This window comes from Phalaenopsis equestris, unplaced genomic scaffold (assembly GCF_001263595.1).
Source record: "Phalaenopsis equestris unplaced genomic scaffold, ASM126359v1 Scaffold234078, whole genome shotgun sequence".
NCBI classification, from domain to species: domain Eukaryota; kingdom Viridiplantae; phylum Streptophyta; class Magnoliopsida; order Asparagales; family Orchidaceae; genus Phalaenopsis; species Phalaenopsis equestris.
This window is the reverse complement of record NW_018252004.1, coordinates 139,106-162,646: the sequence shown is the minus strand read 5'-3', so window position 1 is coordinate 162,646 and position 23,541 is coordinate 139,106. Positions and strand designations below refer to the sequence as shown.

At 35.8% G+C, this 23,541-nt stretch overlaps 1 protein-coding gene across 1 annotated transcript in view; it reads right to left on the bottom strand.

Annotated features, from left to right (window-relative positions):
* The window catches only part of LOC110038828 (protein transport protein Sec24-like CEF), a 59,874-nt gene that overhangs the window by 9,068 nt on the left and 27,265 nt on the right, over positions 1–23,541 (bottom strand). The window contains exons 12-21 of the mRNA XM_020743740.1: positions 20,117–20,193; positions 19,608–19,679; positions 19,389–19,472; positions 15,725–15,844; positions 15,565–15,633; positions 14,607–14,684; positions 14,270–14,408; positions 7,982–8,146; positions 6,771–6,916; positions 6,229–6,408 (exon numbers count right to left, since the gene is read on the bottom strand). Of these exons, the coding sequence (XP_020599399.1) occupies positions 6,229–6,408; positions 6,771–6,916; positions 7,982–8,146; positions 14,270–14,408; positions 14,607–14,684; positions 15,565–15,633; positions 15,725–15,844; positions 19,389–19,472; positions 19,608–19,679; positions 20,117–20,193 (1,130 nt within the window). The remainder of the gene's footprint in view (positions 1–6,228; positions 6,409–6,770; positions 6,917–7,981; positions 8,147–14,269; positions 14,409–14,606; positions 14,685–15,564; positions 15,634–15,724; positions 15,845–19,388; positions 19,473–19,607; positions 19,680–20,116; positions 20,194–23,541) is intronic.

The following is a 23,541-nucleotide window of genomic DNA, read 5'->3' as shown; positions in this document are numbered from 1 at the left end:
TTCCTTTTATTTTTCGATGTCTATGGAGAATGGTAGACAAACACCACGCATTTCCTTCATCTTTAGCGGTTATTTCCTTTTCCTTATATTTATTTTACGCCATTTTGGGAATCTTTGCAAATGGATCTGGTTTCCTTGTTCTTCGTATGCACAGTAGCCCGATGGATTGGAATTTTTTTTTTTTTTTTTTTTGTATGAGATGGATAGATCCGATGTGTGTGGTTATGGATCTGATGTTATCTATGGTAGAAAAATTGTTATCATCAAGAATAATGAGAGAAAAATGACATACTTTCTTTTACGGTTTAATGGTAGAAAAAATGGAAGTGGTAGAAATGAGATTTTGATTTATGATTGTTATTACAGTTTCTATGGTAGAAATGAGATTTTATCTATGGTAGAAAATATCCTGTTTCGAGCATTTCATCTGAAGTAGCTCTTTCAATGAGGCAAGAGTGTATCTGAGTGTTGTGTGTTATGTTGAAGAGTGAGGGGTGCTTAAAATGATTATATTTGAATGCTTGCTCTTTGTATTTGCGTACTTCTATTTTAGAACACCTGCATCATCTCTTGGAAATTGATATCCTTTCCATATATCCGCACATAAATTGGTGCCACATGAACAACCCACTTAAATAAGTCAGTTCGAAATATGTTATTTCTCCCAGTTTGAAGAAGCACTTGTTTTGAAGAGAAATTTCTTATTTCTTGTTGAAACATCTACTTATTTGTTGAGCCTCTTATTTTTAGTATTAGGAGTTTTAAGAGTTGGTCATGTGATAGGAGTTAAATGCAAGCTGAAACATTAAATAAGATTTTTAGCCTGAAGTTCAATTCATTTTATAAATGATCGAACATTTTTATTACTCCATACAATGCCTGCTAGCTGAAAGGCATGGGATTTGGAATTTTATTGAGTCTATTTTATTGCAATCTCAGATATTATATTGTCGTGAGCCTGCAGTTCACTACAAGCTGAAAGCCATGGGATTTGTTGTATCTGAACAGTTCACTGCAAGATTTTGCATGCGTTCCACTTAGTACCATATGTACTTACATATCTAATACCTAAACTTTGTTAAGTTTTATGTAATCATCTAGGTGTTACATTTTATTTATCTTTACCACCCAAATCTTTGTCTTTACCAACCCAAATCCTATTTTGTTACATGGGGTGGCACTTAAATTATTTTAAATAGTTATTATTTACAATATTCTCAGTATTTCCTGATAGCATTCTTGAAGAATTGAATCATTTTCTTAATAGTATCATTATGGCTAAGAACAAAGAAGCCTCTACTTCAGCTATCTGGGATAAAGATGTCACAGCCATTTTTTTGCAATTTATGTATTAAAAGATTGAAATTGGTAATCGGCCTACCACCTATTTTAACAAAGAAGGGTGACAAAATATTTCCAATAAGTTTAAGGAAATGACAGACCGTGAGTACTACAGGTTAAAATTCAAAAACAAGTGGGATCAGCTGAAAAAAGACTGAAAGTTATGGAAGAAACTGAAATGAGGATCCACAGGATTGGGTTGGGATCCCATCAAACGTACTATAGATGCTTCAGAAGAATGATGGGCTGAGAAACTTGAGGTAATACTTCCCCCCCTCCCTCCCCTTCAATCGGTTTATCTATTGCAATTTTAATTAATTTGCCCAATTTCTTATTGCAGGTTGTGTCAAATGCGAAAAAATTTAAGGTGTGTGGAATTGACCCGGAATTGAAAGACAAATTGGATGTGATGTTTAAGGGTGTTGTAGCTACGGGGCATAATACCTTCAACCCAAGTGAACTCGGGTTCGATGGCATATCACTTGACTTGACACCTGATCCACTTATGGGTTCTGGTCAAGGTCCTAGCATGAACCCGAGGGAGCTCGAGTTCACAGGCCAATCAAAGAGGCATAGGATGGAGAAAAAGACAAAAAACAAAGATGTATTTGTGCAGAGCTCAATAGACCGACTCATAGAAGTATTTGCAGCTCCACAACCTGTTGAACCAGAAGTATATGATCCCAATGTTGATCGTTTTATGAACCTTTTAGAAGACATACATGAAGTTATGGTTGATAATGAATTCTTTTTAAAATGTGTTAGGGTGCTTGAATGTCGAACAAAAAAAAAGATTTTCAAGAGGCTTCGGCCTGAACTTCGAGTGCAATACTTGTGTCTTTCTATCGAAAATTGATTGTTCTATTTGTGAACTTTGCTGGATATGTCGGCTATTGTATTATGTTAGAGACCTTTATATGTTGAACTCGATTTAACATTATAATGTTTAAGTGATGTTTGATTGGTTAACAAATGTTAGAACCACTTCTCAACCTACAGGTTTTTTTTATTTGTTCATGTGATTATTGTTTGATTTTTCAGGATGAATCGATATCGAGAACGTCGCAGAAGAATGGCGGCTGCGATTGCTATATTGTTGTTAGAATACTATCGTTCTCCTATTCATCAAACACCACGCATGACCTCGTCGTTTATTGGGGATAAATGGGTAGGCGAGATGTTAGTTGGGCATCCAATAAGGTTCAGCAACATCTTCCGGATGAGCGTACCAATTTTTCTAGATCTTTTACAAGAGCTTCGAACCAACCATGGGCTTGAAGGTTCGTTAAGGACTACCATAAGGGAGGTTTTAGCAATTACTTTATATATCTTATCTCAAAATGAATCGATCAGAGAGCATTCTGAGACGGTCAGTCGATACTTCTCTCAAAGATTGAAATCACTAATTAGTTTAGCCACTAAAATAATTAAGCTAATACTCCTGAAAAAATAGCGAGTGACGAACACTACATGTCATATTTCAAGGTGAGTTTCCTTTATTTATCATAGCATTTGCCTACCCATTGTTCTTCCACACTGACTCCAGAATAATTACATTTTCTCATAGAACTGCATAGGTGCAATTGATGGTACACACGTGGATGCACGACTCCAGTCTGATGAAAAAGTGTCTTACATCGACCGATGTGGTTCTCCAACACAAAATGTTATGGTCGTTGTGACTTTAACATGTGTTTAACATTTGTGATGGTCGGATGGGAAGGTAGTGCTCATGACAGTCGCTTGCTTATGTATGCAACAAGGAATGTCAGACAATGCTTCCCCCACCCACCTCCAGGTTGGCATACTTATGTTAAACCTATTTGCTTTAATTTGAACGACTCAGTAAAGAAAAATAATGCATCCTTTACAGACAAATATTATTTGGTTGAAGTCGGTTATCCCTTACAGAGAGGTTGTTTGAAGCATTTCCTGACACCAAATATCACATTCTTGATTTTGAGAGATCAAGCGACATTGCTCGTGGTAGAAAGGAGATGTTTAATAAACGTCACTCATCCCTGCGCAGCGTTATTGAAAGAGCATTTGGGGTCTGGAAAAAAAAGGGTAATCCTCCGTGATATGCCAACGTACCCTTTTCCAAAACAAGTTCATATTGTGGTGGCCACGATGGCGCTCCACAATTTTATTAGACGACATCCATCTAGATCAGACACAGATTTCAATATGGCTGACGCCGAAGAGATGCATATTCCTGCAGAAGCATTTGAATACCAGATCGGCCAGTTTATTCTTGAAGAAGTTATTGGAACCCATGAATTTGAGACCCAAGAAGGTGTGTAGCACGGATGCTTTATGCAACTCCTAATTGAACTCAACAACAGAATATTTCTTTTCTATAATATGTTGAGTTGTAGTTAATTTTTTTTTGAGCTGTTTTGAAATGCTTATGGAGTAAACATTTATGCATTTAGAATTATGGGTTGCAGTTATATGCTTTTATCTATGTTTTGGAATGCTTATTAAGGAGCTGTTTTTAACAACTTAAAGAGCTGCAGTTAAATGTTTTTAAATGCAGTTTTGGCTAGTAAATGTTATTTCCACCTGCAGAGCTGTGAAAGTTTTGGGGATGTGGTTGTTTTTTTCATATAATTTATTAAAGAGTATACATTTTACTTTGTTGAGTTGCTTTTAAATGCTTAAAGAGTATACATTTACTTTGTAGATTGGAATAATTGGTGGGGTTTCATTTTAAGTTTATTCATACGGATTGGAATGATTGGTGGGGTTAAGTTTATATGTTATTTGTCATGTTATAGAAGTATACTATAAATACATAGATAAAAAATGATATACTATACACGAATGTGCTTCCATATGAGGTATGTTCTAATTCATGTGCAAACACTCTTCAAGTAGAGCAAACACTTCTGTTTGCATTATTTTTGACATGGTTGAGGGAACATTTACATAAAATAGCAATGTTGGAATGGTTTCTTTCCAATTCATAGTGTGGAGTTCCTATCTGGAGCATTTACATAAAATAGCAGCTCAAAAATATGTTTAACTCATTCGTCTCTCTGCATTTTATATTTCTTTTGGTCTTACTACATTTGCTTCAAATTCATAGGATGGTACTAATGAAATCTTCACTTTAGCTTTTATATTAGATGTTATGGAAAATGAAAATGGTTGGCATCCGAAAATGACTCTTATATTTTGTTTACAATTTTGGAAACTGAAAATGACTCTTATATTTAGCGGTTATATTGGATGTTCTGGCAACTGAAAATGGCTTGCATCCAAAAATGGCTCTTATATTTAGCTTACAGTTTTGGAATATGGCTGTTACAATTTTGAAAATGGCTCTTGTAGTTTTGAAATATTTATGTTTTTTTTTTCCTACAGTTTAAAAAGTAGAGCAAGTTTCTTTTTGGCCTACAGTTTTGGAATATTTCTGTTAAATGATTGGTGGGGTATTCGTTTTGGATATTTATATGGCTGGCATTCGAAGTTTAATCCAAGTAGAATTTCCTATATTCAAAACAGTTGGCATTTTAGGATGGCTTAAATAATTACAGCAATCATTGTGTCATTCTGTTTTTTTATGTTGAAATGTTATATGAGTGTGGTATTGTAGCAACAACAAAGTATATTTGCTTTTGTCACATTTATTTTTTATCTGAGTACTGATTGGATTGACATAACGGTGGAGCAGTTTGGATGGCTAGAAAGTATATTTTCTTTTGTTTTCATACTTCGGTAAATATACTTTATATATTTCATAAATAACAATAAGTTTAAGGAAATGACAGGTCGTGAGTACGATAGGTTAAAATTCAAAAACAAAGTTCAAGATATTCTGGGAAGTCCAAGAAAGTGATGTGTCGGTTGCTACTCACGTCACGCCAGACACATAGCTTCGGGAGGCAATTTTACAAGTGCCCGTGGTGGTCACAACGGCATGAAGACTACAAATTCTTCAGGTGGGCCGACAGGGAGTCTGTTTCTATGATATCCCAGATGGACACCCCGGCACAGAGTTCGTCGATATCAACATTTCAGAACACCGCATCTGCTTCAACTGCTTCCATTTCTACTGTATCTCAGTCGGACAGGTTGTTCAGAGTTCTGGAGTGTCAGAGCTGGGCACAGTGGGACGTGATATGCTACTACATGTAAAAGTCAATATTATTTTTTTTTCCTTGTAATTTTGACATGTTATTTTTTCTTCTTTGTTGGGTCCCATTATAGTATGTACTAGTGCGTTATGGTGTATTTCACATTTGTTTGGGTAATTTTGTATCTCTGATGTGATTTGAAATATTTCAGTGATATAAATATTTTGTATTTTCACGTATGTTTTTCAATCTTCTAATTTTTCTATTTATGATTGCGTTGAGAGTGTTAGTAATTTTGTAAAAAAAAACTCAAATAAGCTGTCTCTAAAAAGCACAAAACAAACAGCTATAGCTTATTCAATATAGGGGTAGTTTGGTCATTTTTTCAGAAGCAGCTGTTCTCAATAAGCACAAACCAAACAGACAGACAGATTATCCAGATCAGCTGCTTATCACCTAATAAGCTGGATAAGCTACAGCTGCCCCAAATATACCCTAAATTTCCTGTAGCATATATACTATTTTCATTAAATCAAAATGAAAAGCATGGTGATATGGGGACTAGAAGACAAAGGGTATGGCATTCATTCTTCACATCTAGTTGTTTGATTAGAGCTACGAGGGATGAATCTCAGACAAGCACCTTAGAATACTGTTGGCGAACATTATACTAGTGTGTAAACTGGAAAGGAAAATAGTATAAAAAAAGGAACATAAATAAGTAGATAAGCGCGGCATATATATATAATAACTACTCGCTGAAATATAATTTCTTATATGCTGGAGAAGGAATTGGTATGCTCACCTGTGTTGGGAGTCCATCCACAGAGGTTACTCCAAATATCTGTTGGAGAATCTCTGCGTTCACCATGTTTCCAATAAAAAATAAGCAATCTTCACCATTTTCAAGGAGATAAATCCCATCATCATTTAAATGTTCCGAAGAAAGAGGAAGTGTAGAAGATAGTATAGAGCCATTGTTCTCCTGTGGGGCAGCAATAAAAAGGGAGCTTCAAAATAATCTAATCTAACAATTAAAATGAAAGAATAGATCTTCCTTAATTTTAATGTTGGAAGATTTACATACATACCACTCAATTCTTATGTATTTATATATCTAACACCTAAACTTCAATTTTTAAATATATGCCACCTTAACTAGACATGAAGAAGTATATTTCGCTTATAAAAAGTTAAAATAGTGGTATTTTTATGTGAAATGTAAGATTTGGGTGGCATAAATGTAAAATATAAAATGTAAAATTTAGGTGTTAGATAAGTAAATAAATAACAATTGGGTGTAAGTCTGTAAGTGCCCCTTCAATGTTTTATTTTAATTAATCATACCTTTGAAGTTAGATCATGGATGGATATCATTCTAGGATACACCCAGGGAATGGCGAATGACACAGACAGGGACGCAACATGACTGGCCCAATATGATCGCTCATCTAACCGCCCATCATTTCGCAGACCAGTGCTTTTACACAGTGCTAGAACAGAACAAAACAATGTGACCACGCTTGTGATTGAATAGAACCAAAATGCAACTTCGGTGGTTTATAACAAAGAAGAATATATAATGGAAACTGCAATATTAAGCTCCAATTGTGAAAAAAAAAATTTGTTCGCTCAAAAAGCATTCAATTTTAAGGGCAACAAAATTTTGTATTAGCCAAAATTCATAAGTACAAAAATAGACTAATAAGTCCCATTTTGAGCTGCTGGTTCAAACATTCCAGACGGATTGTCATTTTACCCCATCAGTGCGCACATTGATTGTGATATTCACATTAATATATACAAGCAAGCCAGTACTTACAAAAGATTTTAAACAACAAACCGTCATTTACATTCGCAGAACTCTGCTGACTTGGACATGTAAAAGAAATGAAAATAACCCTTCCCAACCTCAATAGGCTCGGAAACAGTCTATCAGTGTTTTGTCAAGCTCGTATCAGCATGAAAATAATCACATAGAAAAATTGAAAATGAATACTTTTATTGAAATAATCATTTTTTATAACTCCTCAACATACCATTTTTTAGGTTTTCATCATATTACAATCGACTAGGACGTTAAATTAATGCCTTTAAATTTCTTGCAACTTGTTAATTCAAGGAGTTGAACAGCAAGGTATTGACAATGCAGCATTTTTAAAATAGTTCAAAAAAAAGGAGTAATATAAATACGAGAAAGAGAAATTTTAGCTATAGCCCAATGGAGTAAAGATTCATTAATGCCTCAGTCTGTAAGGCAACTTTCACGTGCCATGCTCATGTAATGTCATTCGGTTCTCCAGTAAAATTTGAAGCTTCCACAATTCACTTAATTGCAAGTCAAATGAAGAAAACTGAAGAATTCAGCTTTTTATTATGATATTTTGGGTGATAATTGATACAGGAGCATGGCTTATTCGTTGTTTCTTCAGCATGTAACTTTTGCAGCAGTCATTACCAAAATTGGTATACATCAATAGTAACAAATCAAATTCTTATATAAATTAGTACATAACAAAGTTTCACAAAAAAAAAATCAAAGGCGAGGGGTGGAATACCTAGAGTATATATAGGCAAAAGCTTAAGTGACTCCGGCAGAATAAGTTGTCCGGCCGATGACACAGTAGCACAGAATTTGCGGTAGGAGTGTAGGATGTTGACACAGAGATTCATAATTTGTTCCCGAACTTGGGAAAGAGGGCTAGTTGGGATTCCAGTTGCAGCTGTGGGAAGTTCAAAAACAAGAACCATGTTCAGAAAAGTAACAATATATGTGAAATTTTTAATTACGCAATGGATGCTAGGCCTTCTTATTAAAATAATAATAATAATAATAATAATAATATTTACAAACAAAAGTGAGAAGCCTGTCAAATAAGTGGGATTTATGAAATCGTAAGAACATATAAAATAAATAATAGGAGATGAACAACACTGGGCAAAGAATGCATGTCAATTGAAACAGCTCCATCTTTGTTTGTAAATAATGCACCAGGTACAGAATGCATGTTTTCAATTGGTGCACACTAGCTTCAATTTTTTTCAAATAAGTGGGATTATTTTTTAATAGGTTTTTTAATTGCCTAAATCATGAATGCAAAGCAAAAAAACCATGATAGGGAGAAAAGTTCCTAAGAAGAAACTGCTCCATCAATTCTGATGAGCTAAACGCGCTCATAATTATTATTATGCTTCACTCTCAAAGAGTCCAAACAATTCAGAACTACTATTGGCATTAAAATCATGAATCTTGAAACTAATATAGTCTAGTGTGAATAATATGACACTTAAGGTAAAGCATTTTGAATGATTTTGAACTATTACGCTAAATAGAATAACATTCAAATCCAGAATAATTTGGAGAATCTTGCACATAAAATTAGATACATTGTTTAAAATTGTGCAATTTGAAATACGCCTTGAGGCCCGCCTCGGCGTTATTATGAAGAAAAATGTTTTCGGGTGCATGCCTCGAGCAACTCGGGCGAGGCATACACTCACATTGATTGAGGCGTGCCTCAAAACCCGTCTCATGCTTAGGCTTTTTTCTTCTAGTATTAAACAGTTTGAAGATGAATAGAAGCCACGATCTAATGTGCAAGAACTCCACTCTACCTAGTCAAGCTTCTCGGCAATTGCTTTTGCTACCTGCACCACCATCATTGCCACCACGGCTTTCGTTGCTAGCATCACCAACTTCACTTGTTGATTCCACTACAACGGTTGCTTGCTTCTTTTGTTATAGCAGCCTATTTCTTTTGTTATAGGCACCACATTACTCCTGCCGCCGCCGCCGTCAGCAGCTCCTGTTGTCGCGGTTATCACATGTTGTTCAAAATTTTGGTTAATTCTTTTGTTCTTATTAGATATATGAATGTTATTATTTTGATTGAGCAATAAAAGTGAGAAAAAAATCTACTATTACATTATATTTTTATTTGTGCAAGTTATTATAAGATACTTTACAACTTACACAATTTGTTAATTCATGTCACTTTTTCTATTAATGTCTTCCTTTTAAATATACATAGATACGCGTATACATATATATAAGTTATGATGCTAATGTATCATTTTTACCTTTTTATTTTGACTTATGCAATTTTCAAACTGTGAGACTTATGCCTTAGATAGCTTGGAGACTTACGCCTCACCTCATGAACGAAAAACAGTTCAATATCTAATTGTAAAATTTTAAACATTGATTAGGTAAACATGAAGACGGAGCCAACTTATTAGAAAAGTAGTTCACTTAGGCCAAATTGTAAAACATCCCACATTTTTTGCCTTCAAATACTTCGTAGGCACCTCTTTGCCACCATTGCTAGTAAGTTTGTGGTGCTGCTTGAAGAAAATGAAGAATAAAAAACAACCATATTTGTAGGTTAGTGAGCACCAATAGAGATTGTGACTTGTGAGATCCATGTGAGCTCAATGTCACGAACTAACTTATCTTAAGTCACCCGTAAGGCTTTAGCGCTCTTCCTTGGCACTAAATCTGTCTAACCCTCATAACTATTGAACTTGTAAGCACAAAACACTTTTGGAAGAAGAATAGGGATAAGTATTGGATAAAGAAATACTCCACTAAGAAATATTGATTACAACACTTGATTGCTTAGATGCTTGGATGGTTCGATGGATTTTAAATGAGGAGAGAGATTCCTACTTATAGTCCCCACCATGTCCAAAGGAACTTTCTAGATTACATTAGAATATATTAATTTCTCGATAGTTCTACATTAATCCTTGGAGCTTTTTTTTCTAACATTCTGTATAAAGTGGTGGAGTCTTTTAGAGTCTCTTGGCTTGTTCTCTATATTCTGGTCTTCTCTAGAATCTTCCACTCCATCGTTGCCTTGCGAATTTCTTGAAGATGACGAAATGTGACACTCTCCCCCACTTAAGCTCGCAATGCTCTCATTGTGGCTTCGATTCTTTCTTTTTCCGGTGTCTTCGCGTCTCATTTTCTTGTCTGCCATTTTTTAGTTCTTGTAATCCCACGCAGTGACACACGGACCAACTCCCTTATTTGCTTGCTCACGGGCATGACAAACTTTAAAGCTATTGGGTTTTTCCCTTTATAACTGGTTGCATGCGGGAGGGATTCCATGCATTAAGACTTCATGGGTGACGACTCAGTCCTTGGCTCCAACCTAATCTGATGTTCTTTCTCCCTTCTTGGTGGTAGTTCTGTTGATAATTCTAGTGAAACACATTTATATTCCTAAAGCACTACCACCACTTCCCTTGGCATGTCTTTTTGGGGCTTTCCTTCCTCATTGGAATCAAGAAGGGTAGCCAAGCAAGTCTGCTCATCTTGTGGAATGCCCTCCTTGAACTGGATGGTCGATAGCATTGTGACTTCCTGCTTATTAGCCCTTTTTGTTAGTACTAAGCAAGCTTGATTCACTTCCATGATGCACATGTTATTAGTGAAGGGTACTGGGAATCCAAGTTTATCCCTAATACCACTTTAAAATCATCCATCATAATGAGAGAGAATTCCAAGGTACTTGAACACACTCCAATACTGGTCTTTACTCCTCTGGCTATTTCATAGATTGGCCTTACTGGTGAATCGACTCCTTCAGTTATTCACAAACCCAACTTTTTTGTTTCTTTTGGCAAAAATGAAGTTGTGAGAAGCACCTGTGTCGACCATTGCTCTAGTAGTATTCTCTCCTATTACCATCTCCACAAAGAATAACCCCTCTTTGCTTGAGGTTTTGTTGGAGCTTGGATCCCATTTAGCAGTTGTATAGCCCCTTCTTGTGTCGTCGTATCACCACCTTCTTCCTCCCGATGACATACAAAGAGAGAGTTTAGAGCCTTCTTCTAAAGACAATCCCTTGCCCAATGTGGTCCATCACAAAGAAAGCATTTGTTGTGTGAATTAGTTTTGTCATTTTTATACTTTCATTTGTCTTTTGCCTTGGATGAAGTTGATTCGTGGCGGGACTCTTCCTTGTGTTGATCCTGGTCTTCCCTACCTTTGACATAAGTACCCTTTTTATCTTTAGACTTTGTGGACTCTTTTGAGTAATCAATTAGGGTTTCGGAGACTGCGATGACAATGGCAAGATCTTGCACTACGTGCCACTTAAGCTCAGTCTTTGCCCACTATTGGAGTCCATCCATGAAGTTGAAAAGAGCATCATTGTCATACATGTCGAGAATTTCAAAAACCAAGCTTGTGAACTCCGTAATATATTTCTGAATCGATTCCTTTAGTTTGAGCCTTCGCAATCGAGCTCTAGCCTCCTCCTTCGCATTCTCAAAGTAGAATTGCATCTTTAGCTCTTTTTTGAAGTCATCAAAATTGGATATGGTGCACATACCTTTCTCGATGTCTCCACGCCTTCTTCTCCACAACATAGCGATGTTAGAGAGATAAAGAGTTTCAAATTGTATTCTTCTCTCTTCATCCATAATCTCCATCGTTCTAAAGTATTGGTCGAGTCCACATAGAAAGTTGTCTACTTCCTTTGTGTTGTGAGCTCTCCCAAAACTCTTAGGTTTTGGTAATTCGATGTGTTTGGCTTCGATAGTATAATTGTTGGTGGATGTCGTTAGAGCCCTCTTGCATAGCGAAATGTCTCCAAGCATCTCCAAGCTAGCACGTATGTCTCTCATCTCGTCTTAACGGGCTCTTCGTACCTCCTGGAGCTCCCCCATCAAATCCTCCCACATCTTAGCCATTTGCTCTTTTAAAGACTCCTCCAGTTTGAGCATCATACCTCTGATCGTTAAATGGATTGTGATGTCCTCCTCTTCGAGTCCATCAACCTTTTGGCCAAGATCCTTTCTTTGGGCTTTCACGCCATTCATTGCCTCTTCCACCCGAGCAAAGCGCGAATCAAAGTCGTGCATGATTTCCTTGGGCCCAGGTGGTTTGGATGTAGCTAGATCTCGTAGCTCTTGTCGACCTCGCCCTTGTTGAGATAATTTCACATTAGTGGCTTCAGACTCCATTACGTGCTTTATAACGCTCTTTGTCATACCTTCAAACTAAGGCTCAAATATTAACTGTCACGGACTAACTTATTCACGTCACCTGTGTGGCTTTAGCGCTCTTCCTTGACACTAAATCAGTCTAACCCTCACAGTTCATGAATTTATAAGCACACAACTCTTTGAAAAAGAATAGGGAGAAGTAATGGAGTAAGAAACACTTCGAAAGAGTGATTACAACACTTAAATACTGGGAAAATTGGATGGTTCATGAATGGATTTCAAATGAGGGGAGGGATTTCTATTTATAGTCCCCTCCAAGTCCAAAAGAACTTTCTAGATTACATTTGAATATGTTAATTTCTAGACAATTCTACATTAATCTCTTATACATACAAAACCCTAGACTTTACTAGGTTATTCTCGAGTTATCCTTGGAACTTTTTTTCCTAACATTCTCTAGAATGTGGTGGAGTCTTCTAGAGTCCCTTGGTTTGCTCTCTATATTCTGGTCTTCTCTACAATCTTCCATTCCATAGTTTTCTTGCTAATTTTTTTAAGATGGCAGAGTGTGACATCAAGCTTGAGTCCGTTGCAAGGTTCACTAGCAATGGCAGATGACTCGTTAAGGTCAATAAACCATGCATAGATCCAGCAGGCTCAACAATCATGTCCATGGCACAAATTTGTGCCAACATAGAAGAAAAGGGCATTTACATAGCATAGCACACAATATTTATGTATTTACATATCACAGACTTAAATTTTCATAGGTTTAAAGTACCAAAGTGCTATGTATGTAAATATGAAACTTTAGATGTGAGATGTGTAAAAACATAAGAATTGAGTGCAATGCATGTAAATTTTCCAAAAGGAAACAATGAAGGTTCATACTTTCCAATGAGCACTGCCTAACATGAGATCGTCAGATTTGGTAAGATTTCACCCATGGCGAGAAAAAAGATTCAATGGGTATACTTTCAAACTTCCAGTATGAAATGTTTAGCATGATGACTAAGCTGCTCCTATCTGGTGTGGGAGTGGCCAGCTGAAAAAATGAGGGAAATATAGAGAATTTCAGTTAATGCAGTGATAGGAATGAGGGGATTTCTCTATTGAAGTTATTAAAACTGTGATTACTCAAAGTTAGCAACTTGGGTTCCTGGAGGTTCATAGTAAATCCCCCGTCAAAGAACCTTTGCAAAGCCCATAGACAATGCAAAGATCCAGATTGCCAAGGGGATCAAACCTTTTAATTATTTTCATCTAGAATGGGTACGAAACTTCATGGAGTGGTAGACCTATACAAGCGTGGTGGAATGAACAAATAAACAGAGAAAATAAGAAGACAAAAGAAGAGTGCAGTTGAGAAGCAAATTGTTGTTGAAATTAAGGCCTATTCCTTCGCAATGCAAATACAAGAAAAGTTTATGGAAGGGGAAAACGGGGGAATGTGAGTTCGATTGGGCTAAGCGAAGAGAGATGGGTGAAGGCCATGTTGAGCAATACCCACCATCAAAATGGGTCAAACTATGAGAGAAGGTTTCTTAGACAAAGACGAAATGTCACATGCAAATTTAGTCATACCACCCAACAGAAACTTGGGAAACAAAAAATCTCTACAAAGAGAGGTGTTTCATCTCATAGACCAATTTGCATGTTAAAAAAATAAACTACATTAAAGAGCTTTCAAAAAATATAGATGAAGTGAAGCACTCCTATATATCCTCAATGAACATGTAATTTTCCCACATGTTTATGTATTTCAACGAAACAGACAAAGGTAATACTATCATATTAATGCTATAGAATAATCTACAAAAGCATTTATGTTCATGCTAATGCTAGAAAGTAATCAGCACACACACACAAAAAATTATTAAATAAGTTACCTTGTCTCAAAAAACAAGCAAATTGTGAATCCAAGTCTGCTGAACGAAAGAGGTTTCCTAGCATACTTGTGCAGGGAAGAGAGAGATTTGAAACTCGAATCCTTCTTTGTCCATAAATAGTAGTATAAAGCAGTGCGCACTGAAAAAATAATTAAACAAATAGCGTGCTATAAAATTTCGAAGTAATTCTCAACAAAATATAAAAGAATTACGCCCAAGAGTAGACAAATCAAAATCTCAGACAGAAAAGCCCAAGAGTAGACCAATCAAAATCTCAGACTGAAAAAAGCTGTATTTAGGCAGAAGGCAGTAACTGAAACCAAATTTACTAAGGTACCTGAAAAGCACACTCTGTCCCCTCCTGGAATTTATCATCATGCTTAAAAGACACCATTATGGCTTTATCACAATCAATCTGCCAAAACACAGTTCTAGAACCGAGTAAGGATTCCAATATGAAGATAGGACAACCAAAACTCATTACGGTTAGATCTAAGTGAAACAAAAGAATATAGATGACAAGCTAAAGGTTTAACATAAATAAACATAAAGCTAACACCTAAGCTAAATCAATAAAATTTAGAATGACCAGCTGAAACGTTATAGACTGAAAGAAACAAGTGGATTTTAACCAGAAGGCTTTCTTCAAATTTTAAAATATGAGGTTATAAGTAGCTAGTTGGCTAGGGGAAAACTTTTTCCGTTAAAAAAGGATGAAATGAGGAATCAAATTTAATTTTAAGATGCCCAACTCACCCCCACCAACCAATTGCTGCAGCTAGATGGCGTGTGGATCCAAGTATGAAAAGAGTCATCCACTCTACTGTGCCAATGCTTCTCCCTCCCTCTGTGAGCATGTAAGAAGGCAACTAAGCCTCTACACAAGTTCTCTCCCTCTCTCTCACTCTCTTCCCAGCCACCACACAGCCAGTTAGTGGGCGCACAAATTAATGAAAGAAGAGAACAAAACCAAATTCTCCCCTCAAGTTTTCCCTCCCTCCCTCACCCTCTCTCTCTTCCCCAAAACCCTTTTGGGACTGATAGTGCACATCCATGTAAAAAAGAGAATCAATCCTTTCTCTCTCCTCCCCACCCAATTTACCCTCCTAATATTTTTTAGTGCGGAAGGCCTTGGCCTGTTGCAGAGACTGACATGGAAATCAGTACTTGACTGAAATAACACCAAAACTCAACCGCCAAACAATTAAAAAAAAAAAAAAAAGACATGCAAGTAACTCACTAAAAAGTTTACAGGACCTTAATAAACAATAAATTCCATATTTATAAGGACTGACCCCGGGAAGATCAATATCAGTAGGAATACGCTTGCAGAAGTTCCCTGAATATTCTTGAACTTGGAGACCCTATTAAATAAAGTTAAAAGTAAGACAATAAAAATAAATTATAAATGTGTACAAAAGAAAATTAGCATGCACAAAATGATAAGAGCTATGCCTGGCTGCATCTAACACGCATTACAGCCTCAAACCCTTGGGGCCTGCTGATGTTCCACCTTAGATCATTGTAGAGCTTGGCAGTGTCGGAAAGTGCAGAAAATGGGTAATAATAATAAACCTGAAAAAAATAGAGGCCCGAGTGGGTCATAAAATAGGAAAAGTTAAATTTTAAAAAGCAAAAAACTCCATAGCAGTAATCTACATGAAAGACCTAAAAACTTCGATATTACAGATACATTACAAGTGAACATGAATGATAATATGTTCTTAATGAAGAAACACATTAGAAAAAGATACAAATGATATTAGAAGAAAGCATTAAATGAAAGTTTTAAGATAGATTTTTTTTTTGAGTAATAAACATAATCATTAAGGAAAAATAAGAATGAATAGAAAATGCACAAGGCATTCTAGATGTAAAGGGGTAAAAATTTTGGTTTGTATGAGAAATCATAAGATTTTAAAGGTTCTGGAATATATTAAAATAATTATGCTAATAATATTTTATTTCTTTTAAATAATTTAAAACTAAGAGAATGTAAACTGGTTCAGAAGGATCATTTTGTGCTAATATGTTTAAATAAATCAGAATTTTCATAATATAATGAATTCAATTGATGAATCATACAATGAAGTTATGGGAGAAGGTAGAACAAAAAGAGTTAAAGAAAATCACATTGATATCAAAGAATTACTTCGGTTTTATACAAGAAAAAAGCCTCATGGAAGTGATTTGGTTCCAAAAGAATAGTTTGTTTCACCGTAACAGCTTGGATTTAAATTTTGTAAGTGTCGTATGAAGTTAGTTGCAGGGACATCCTCTAGTTTTTGTAAGAGCAAATGTCTTGTGAAATAAGTTCACTCTAGTTTTTGTAAGAACAAATGTCTTGTGAAATAAGTTCATGTGTCTGAAGTAGAAAGTGAGGCTCATAGATGGGAGACATGTGTCGATTCAATTAACCGTGGTTGAAGACTACACTCGGATTTTCTCCAAAAAAATATCTTAACATTGCACGCAAATCAATAAAGTTACTCAAGTGGTCTCCTAATTTTGACTTCAATTATGAATCTCCTACTGTACCGGTATGAGTTAGTCTACCTAGTCTCAAGCTGCACTTTTTTCATCATCAGGTTCTTTACTCTATTGGGATCATGCTTGGGGACCTTATGAAGCTAAATCTACTCACTTTCAATCTAACCAAACCTTATGTGGTCAGAATACTTGTGGAAAGAGATATTACTTTACCTGATGTTACTGAAGTCTGGTTGGGCACAACTCATAATGGATACTGATAACAAATCGTCATAGAGCATAAACCTCCTTTTGTTCTCATTGTAAGATGTTTGGGCATACCCTTGATAAATGCATACGGGCATACCCTTGATAAATGTCATAAGTTTCATCCTAATTTGAAATCTAAAGATCAAGTGAATAAGGATGGATCTAACCCCACTGTTCTGGGCATATTTGTTCCACTTGGAGAGAAAACTACCACAGGACAAGATTCGGTGTCTGACTTAATTGCCCCTTTGGACCCCGCAGAAAATATTGTATCTGTGATTGATGTGAAGCTGGACGGCTCTGTTGAGCAACCTACACTTTCAAAACCTATTGAAAACAGTACTGAAGGATCTCTGCCTACATGAACTAATAATCAAGAGAACCTTGCAGCTCCCCAAGTATCAGGGGTAGCGGTGACAACTCATGCCTTACATACATTTGAACCTATTGTGGGTACAACTGTTGACAATCTTTCTACTACAGCACTAACATCTCATTCGAATGAGCAACAATCTTCGGATGAGGAATGACAGGTCTAAACTTTCAGGAGGAAGAAGAAGAATGGAGATCTACTTGAGCTAAGAAATCTAATGGATGATACTTTGGTTACTTCGGGCAATGGTACGCACCTCACCAATTTGTTAGTTGGTTCCCTTCCGAGAGCTAGATGCAGAGGCAGAACTAAATTGGGTCGTCCCAATTGATCTTATATGTACCATCTATTTTTGGGTTTTTATTTTTGCTTTTTGTGTATTATATTGTGTGGGTTCGGTGTCTATTTGGGCCCACTCATACAACCTATCTGTACCCTTTTTTATATATATAGTAAAAAAAATATTTTGATATTGCTTTTAGTAGTCTTGAAAAAAGTAAATGATTATGATTGGATTAAGTCAACAATTAAAAAAAAAAGTTGCAATCAAAGGATGCTATATGACTAAAGATAAAAATGATTGAGCAATAACTACCATTAGAAGTAGTTGTTGATTGATTAAGGAGTCATCAAATCACAGTAAAATAATATGAATCGATTGATATTAAATCTGTGTTTTCATTATTGATAAAGATGAATATAAGAAATATTCCTAGTAAAATACAATAGTGTAAGCTATTTGTAAATGACAGTTTAAACTCCATCCGAGTAAGTTAAAATTGTCAGAATAAAGAGATTTTTTAGATGATTAGACTTCAGCATTAATAGAATAAACTACTATAAATGAAATTTTAGTGTTACTGAATTTAACACAAACTTGTCAAAATTATTCCAAGAACAAATGATATCTGGGTGAAATAAGTTTAAAACATTTGGATCTATTATACATACAAGAGCATAAGGATGTAATACAATTAATATTGGGCATTCTAAATAGATAAGTGACTTCAAACTACTATATAATAAAAGAATGACAGAGTCTAGAAGAAAATCAACAAAACCACAATAAAATCAATACTGTTACAAAAATTTAAGTATTTCACAATTAAGAATCACTATTAGAAAAATTTGAGCCTGGCATAAATGTGAATGATAGAATGGACGTGGGGTAAAACTATTAAGATAGGCTAAGAAGAAATAAATAATTATATAAAAGGGATAACGGAAATAATTTACAGAATAATATTATGGAAAACAAATCCCAATGGTTTGACAAAGTATGATGTAGAGTAGAAGATACAATAATCAGATTGAAAGATAAAATTAATGTAGAAGGTTTAGAAAGAGATCTGAACTATCAAAAGGTAACATGAATAAGTATGATAAATAATTTGTGCAAAATAGAATGAGCACAACGTAGAAAATTTAACAATAATGAATGACAAAAAAGAATTCTCAGGTCTAAGCCCTAATAGTTGTGCTAGTACATAATAATGATAATTGAATCATATCTAACCTTCATGTTTGAGCAATCTTGACAAACATAAACGAATTCAAATTCAAATAATGTAATTCAAGCAATAAATAGGACACCATAATGAAAGGAAAAGAAAAGTAAAACAATTCCCAGTGACAAGCTGAACTAAAAAGATTTAAATTATTTAATCTTTTTCACAAACTGCGAGCACTTGGAATTGCTTCGGAAAAAAAAAAGTACAACAGCTATAAATATACTAGTACGAACAGTGCAAGCAGAGGGAAAGGAAAAGAAGTTTATAAACTTTCATATAACAAACAAACTGAATGTGAACAGAAAGTCATTAAATTGGCTATAATCGCTGAAGGGAATAAAAGGATAGGGGATTACAGAGCTTTAGAAAGTAATAATCATTAAATAAGAACCTTCAAGATTTCTTACTCTATAAAATATCATGGTTCATAAAGGCAATTTTGCGCAAGAATTGACGAATAAAGTGTCATAAAAACAAGAATTTGTGAACCTATTACCTGACCTCCAGTTGTTCTTGGAACCACAGAGACTGAAGCAATGTCTACAAAAGCCTGTGTGGTAATAAAAATATCCACACAAACCTGACATGGAACAAATAATTAGTAAATACAGAGTGCCGTTGGTTACTTTTCCGAAATAGATTGCGATTTGAAGCCCTAACTAGGTTTCATCTAGAATAGATTTGCATTTAAAACTAAAAAGCGCACGCTTCTCACCTGGTACTCAGCAAACTCTATTGCCATTGTTTTTAGAGTCATGTCTGCTGGCTGAAGCAGCTTATGAGCCTCCTGGAATCCAAAATGAAGCATGTCAAAAAAAAGCAATAATTGCAACGCAACTTAATCAGTTACAACTCAGGTATAACCTTTTGATGATGTTTTCTCTCATTTGACAGAACCATCCAAATAAAAAAATAACATGCTTAAATCAAGAACTATGATTAAACTAGAATAAATCCACAAAACCTTAAAATGCACTTAATACTCAAACCAATTGTAGATAATATTTTAATTTTCAAGCATCAAAAATTGCTTAAAATAAGTAGCATCAAAAGCCAGGAATTATTGCATAAATAAATTACCATGAACTCCTAGGTGAAACCAAACATTATCTATCCTTCATTCTCATGATAAAAAATCAGTCCGTGAACATTAAATATTACAGAGAGAGAATGAAATTAAAAATCATATAAGAGGGGGAAAAGATAAAAATGAAAATATGATACCTTTTCCCCAGAAGAAACATTTGTTCTTCCTTCAGCTTCTCTTGAGGAAAGTGACCCAGTTCCAATAGAGGGCAAAACTGTGAGGCCACAATATGAGACATAAGTTCACATACAATCACTAGAGAATATGTTCAAATCTTTAGATTTTAACCGTACATGCACCAAACGAAAATTCAAAATATTGCCTTCGATCTATCTTATAGCAAATATACCAAATTCAACAAACTTTTATGATGATGTTAGACGCCAAATACCAGATGCACTTAATAGGCCAAAAAATCATTTAACCAAAGCCATTGTTCATATCCAAACACTAAGTCAATCAATAATACAAAAACTTGATTAAATTTAAACAACTTCCTTTTAAGGTAAAATAGCTGCCTTGTAGGAGCCTCGGCATTTTGCTATCAATGTCTTAACATGGCACTAGCCAAATATTAAAAAAAAATGCAACACAACACTGGGAACTTGTATAAATGAAAATTATGAACGTGCTTGAAAAATCACTAAATAACCATATTATACTTTGAATCTTTGCTCCTGTACAGTTTCGAAACCGCAGATGTAACAAAGGGTGCGTTTGGGGGAGCTTATTCACAGTGGTGGCGTTTTGAAAACGCCACCAGCTGTTTAGATAATGCGTTTTGGAGGCGTTCTTAAAAACTTCGTTGGCAGGTTTTTATTAAACGCGGATCACGGGTAAGACCCCGCGATCCGCGTTTCGTTCGAGCGAAATAAGTATGTGGCCCTCGCTCTCTCTGCTCTAAGCGAATCACTCGACCTTCTCGTTCGCCTTCTCCTCCTCACGGACGGAGCTATCGACCCCCTCACCATCTCCTCTTCTAGATCGAACCTTATGCCCTCTTTCGATATGTTTGACGACGACGAGCTCCTTTGTCTCCTTGTTTCACATAAGCTTCGCGACCCCAAAGTTCCTGGATCCGATATCGCGCACCATCTCGTACTTCTCTATCTCATTCAATCCCCAGTTTCGCTTCTCTTTTGATGGGTCCTTCCAAAACAACAAGGATTTTGGGATTCCTAACTGCTTTCAACTCAAAGTTCTGTTCGCTAGTATAATGGAAAGTGAGTGGGGATGGTGAAGTTCGTCGAAATTCATGTCTGCAGAGGCCGTCGACGTTGCCGTAAGATGGGTTTTCCTCTCTAAGTGTTCTCTGTTGGATGTCTTTCGCCCCAACTGAGCGTTTTGATCCTCCAATTCCGACGTAGCAGACTATAACTTCCTTCGACTGACAACACTCATTTGTTGTTCATATGCTCCCCACGCTCTAGGATGAAATTCTTTTGTCATGTAATTGATATATGAGGGTTGCCCTTTTGAAGTTGATCTCATTTCATATCGGCTAGCATTAGCTTGGCTGTTTCGCATTATGAGAACTCAATTTTAATAAGTTTTTGGTTGTTTCCTGCTGCTATCAACCCTGTTAATATGAACGGTGGTTTCATTCTCTCTATAAGTTTGGTGGCTTATAGAGAGCTAGAAATGAGAATAGATTTACAAAAGTTATGCTTTCCTTGAACATAAAGGGCGTTCCGAAAAAACTAATGTTATGAAGGGGTTTTATTAGTTATTAAATATGAAATGTGTAGACGTTGCAGTTTTATTGAAAATATTACAGCTTCTGCGTGCCAAATTGTTCATTAACATAAAAAATTTGCAAATCAGCTGTTTTCGAAACTCACAAATCAAACAGCTAAACAACTTATCCAAAATATGGGCAGAATGGTCATTTATCCAAAATTAGTTGTTTCTCAAACACACAAACCAAACAGTCAAACTGCTTACTCGGATAAGTTGCTGACCAGCAACTTATCAGGATAAGTTGTTTATCTGGATAAGTTAAATAAGTTGCAGCTGCCCCAAAAAAACCCTAAATTTTTGTTCCTATAGAATTTCAAAGGAGATGCAATCAACGGCCTTGATGCTAATATTATGAGATCAAAGAAAAAAATATTTTAAAGAAGAGGAAAATATCAAGATGGTCCGCTGACTCTTTGCATGGGGTCATTTTAGGTCCAATGTCTACAAAAGTGTCCTGGACTCTTTTAATAAGAGCTAAAATAGTCTCCAAGTGGGTTAAGAGATAGAATAAACCATGGAGCTATTTTAGCTCAAATTAAAAAAGTGTGAGGACTAATTTGCCACTTTTATAGACACTGGGTCCCAAAATGACCTAGTGCAAATAGCGAGGGGATTACTTTGGCACTTTAGTCTTTTAAAGTAAGAATCAAATAAGAAAATCCGATGAAGTCGTATTATGAAACTAGCTAGCACTTTACTCTTTAAAGAACAAATCCAACAAGAAAGTGCAGTAAAGAAATATGAAACTAGTTAGAAACAAATATGTTGATAACCCAATGCAACATAATAGAACAAAACATATAGAAATTGACAGAAACTACATCAAAGGAATTCAACTAGCATATAATTTCATTAACGAAATTGGTTGACAATTTTTTTTCATAAGATCTCCAAGTTAATAATTGAAGACATTAATTCCCTAATATGAGATAGAATATTGGAATGAAAAAAGAAATTCAGAACCAACAACAATAGAAGGGAATAGACCAAATGTAGAAGAAAATTCATATTGTTTTTGTGTGGACAGCATTCTAAGCAACTATGAGGTTAACTTTGATTCTACAATTATAAAATATTTTTCTTATTTTAATAAGAATAATTAACGTTGGAGCTTTCAAACACAATTTTCACGTTACTGGGCTGCTTTAGTGCCACATGATACAATATTGCGAGAGATGGGTGGTCGAAACAATCCCGTTTTTCTTTCTTATGCTTTCTTTCTCATAATCTTTCATTCTTTTTTAGTCATTTCCTATATATGTATTGTATTGGGGTTTGAAATGCAATTTTTATGGTGTTTTATGTCAAAACAACCGCAGACAATAAGAAATTCCCCCGTATCCAAATGCAAGAAGGTGCTCCGGCTGTAACTCATCCAAGGTGATCATCTCCTTCCAAGGGATCAAGTGGTGCTTTGTCTATAGCTCCTTCCTAAGAAAATATTTATCCTTACCCAACTCCTCCACAACCTTTACAACCACTGTCATTGCCTTCCCCTCCTTCCTCTTTGTTGTCCTCGTAGTCCAAGCCCTTTTACCTTCATCCCCGCCCCAGTTCCCTCCCTCACCTCGTTGCTTCTTGTAGCCATGCAGGACAGCAGCCTTGCTGTCTTTTTCCCAACCAACAATTTCATTCATTCCAGGAATTCCCCTTACTGCCACAACCCCGGACAACACTCTTGTTGCAATCCTGCAGTTCACAAACATTCCCAACTGTTGTCATCGCTTTCCTCTCCCTCCGCTTTGCTGCCCTCACAGTTCAAGCTCTCCTCCTTCATCGCCGCCTCAATTCCCCCCCCCCCCCCCCCCCCCCCCCCCCCCCC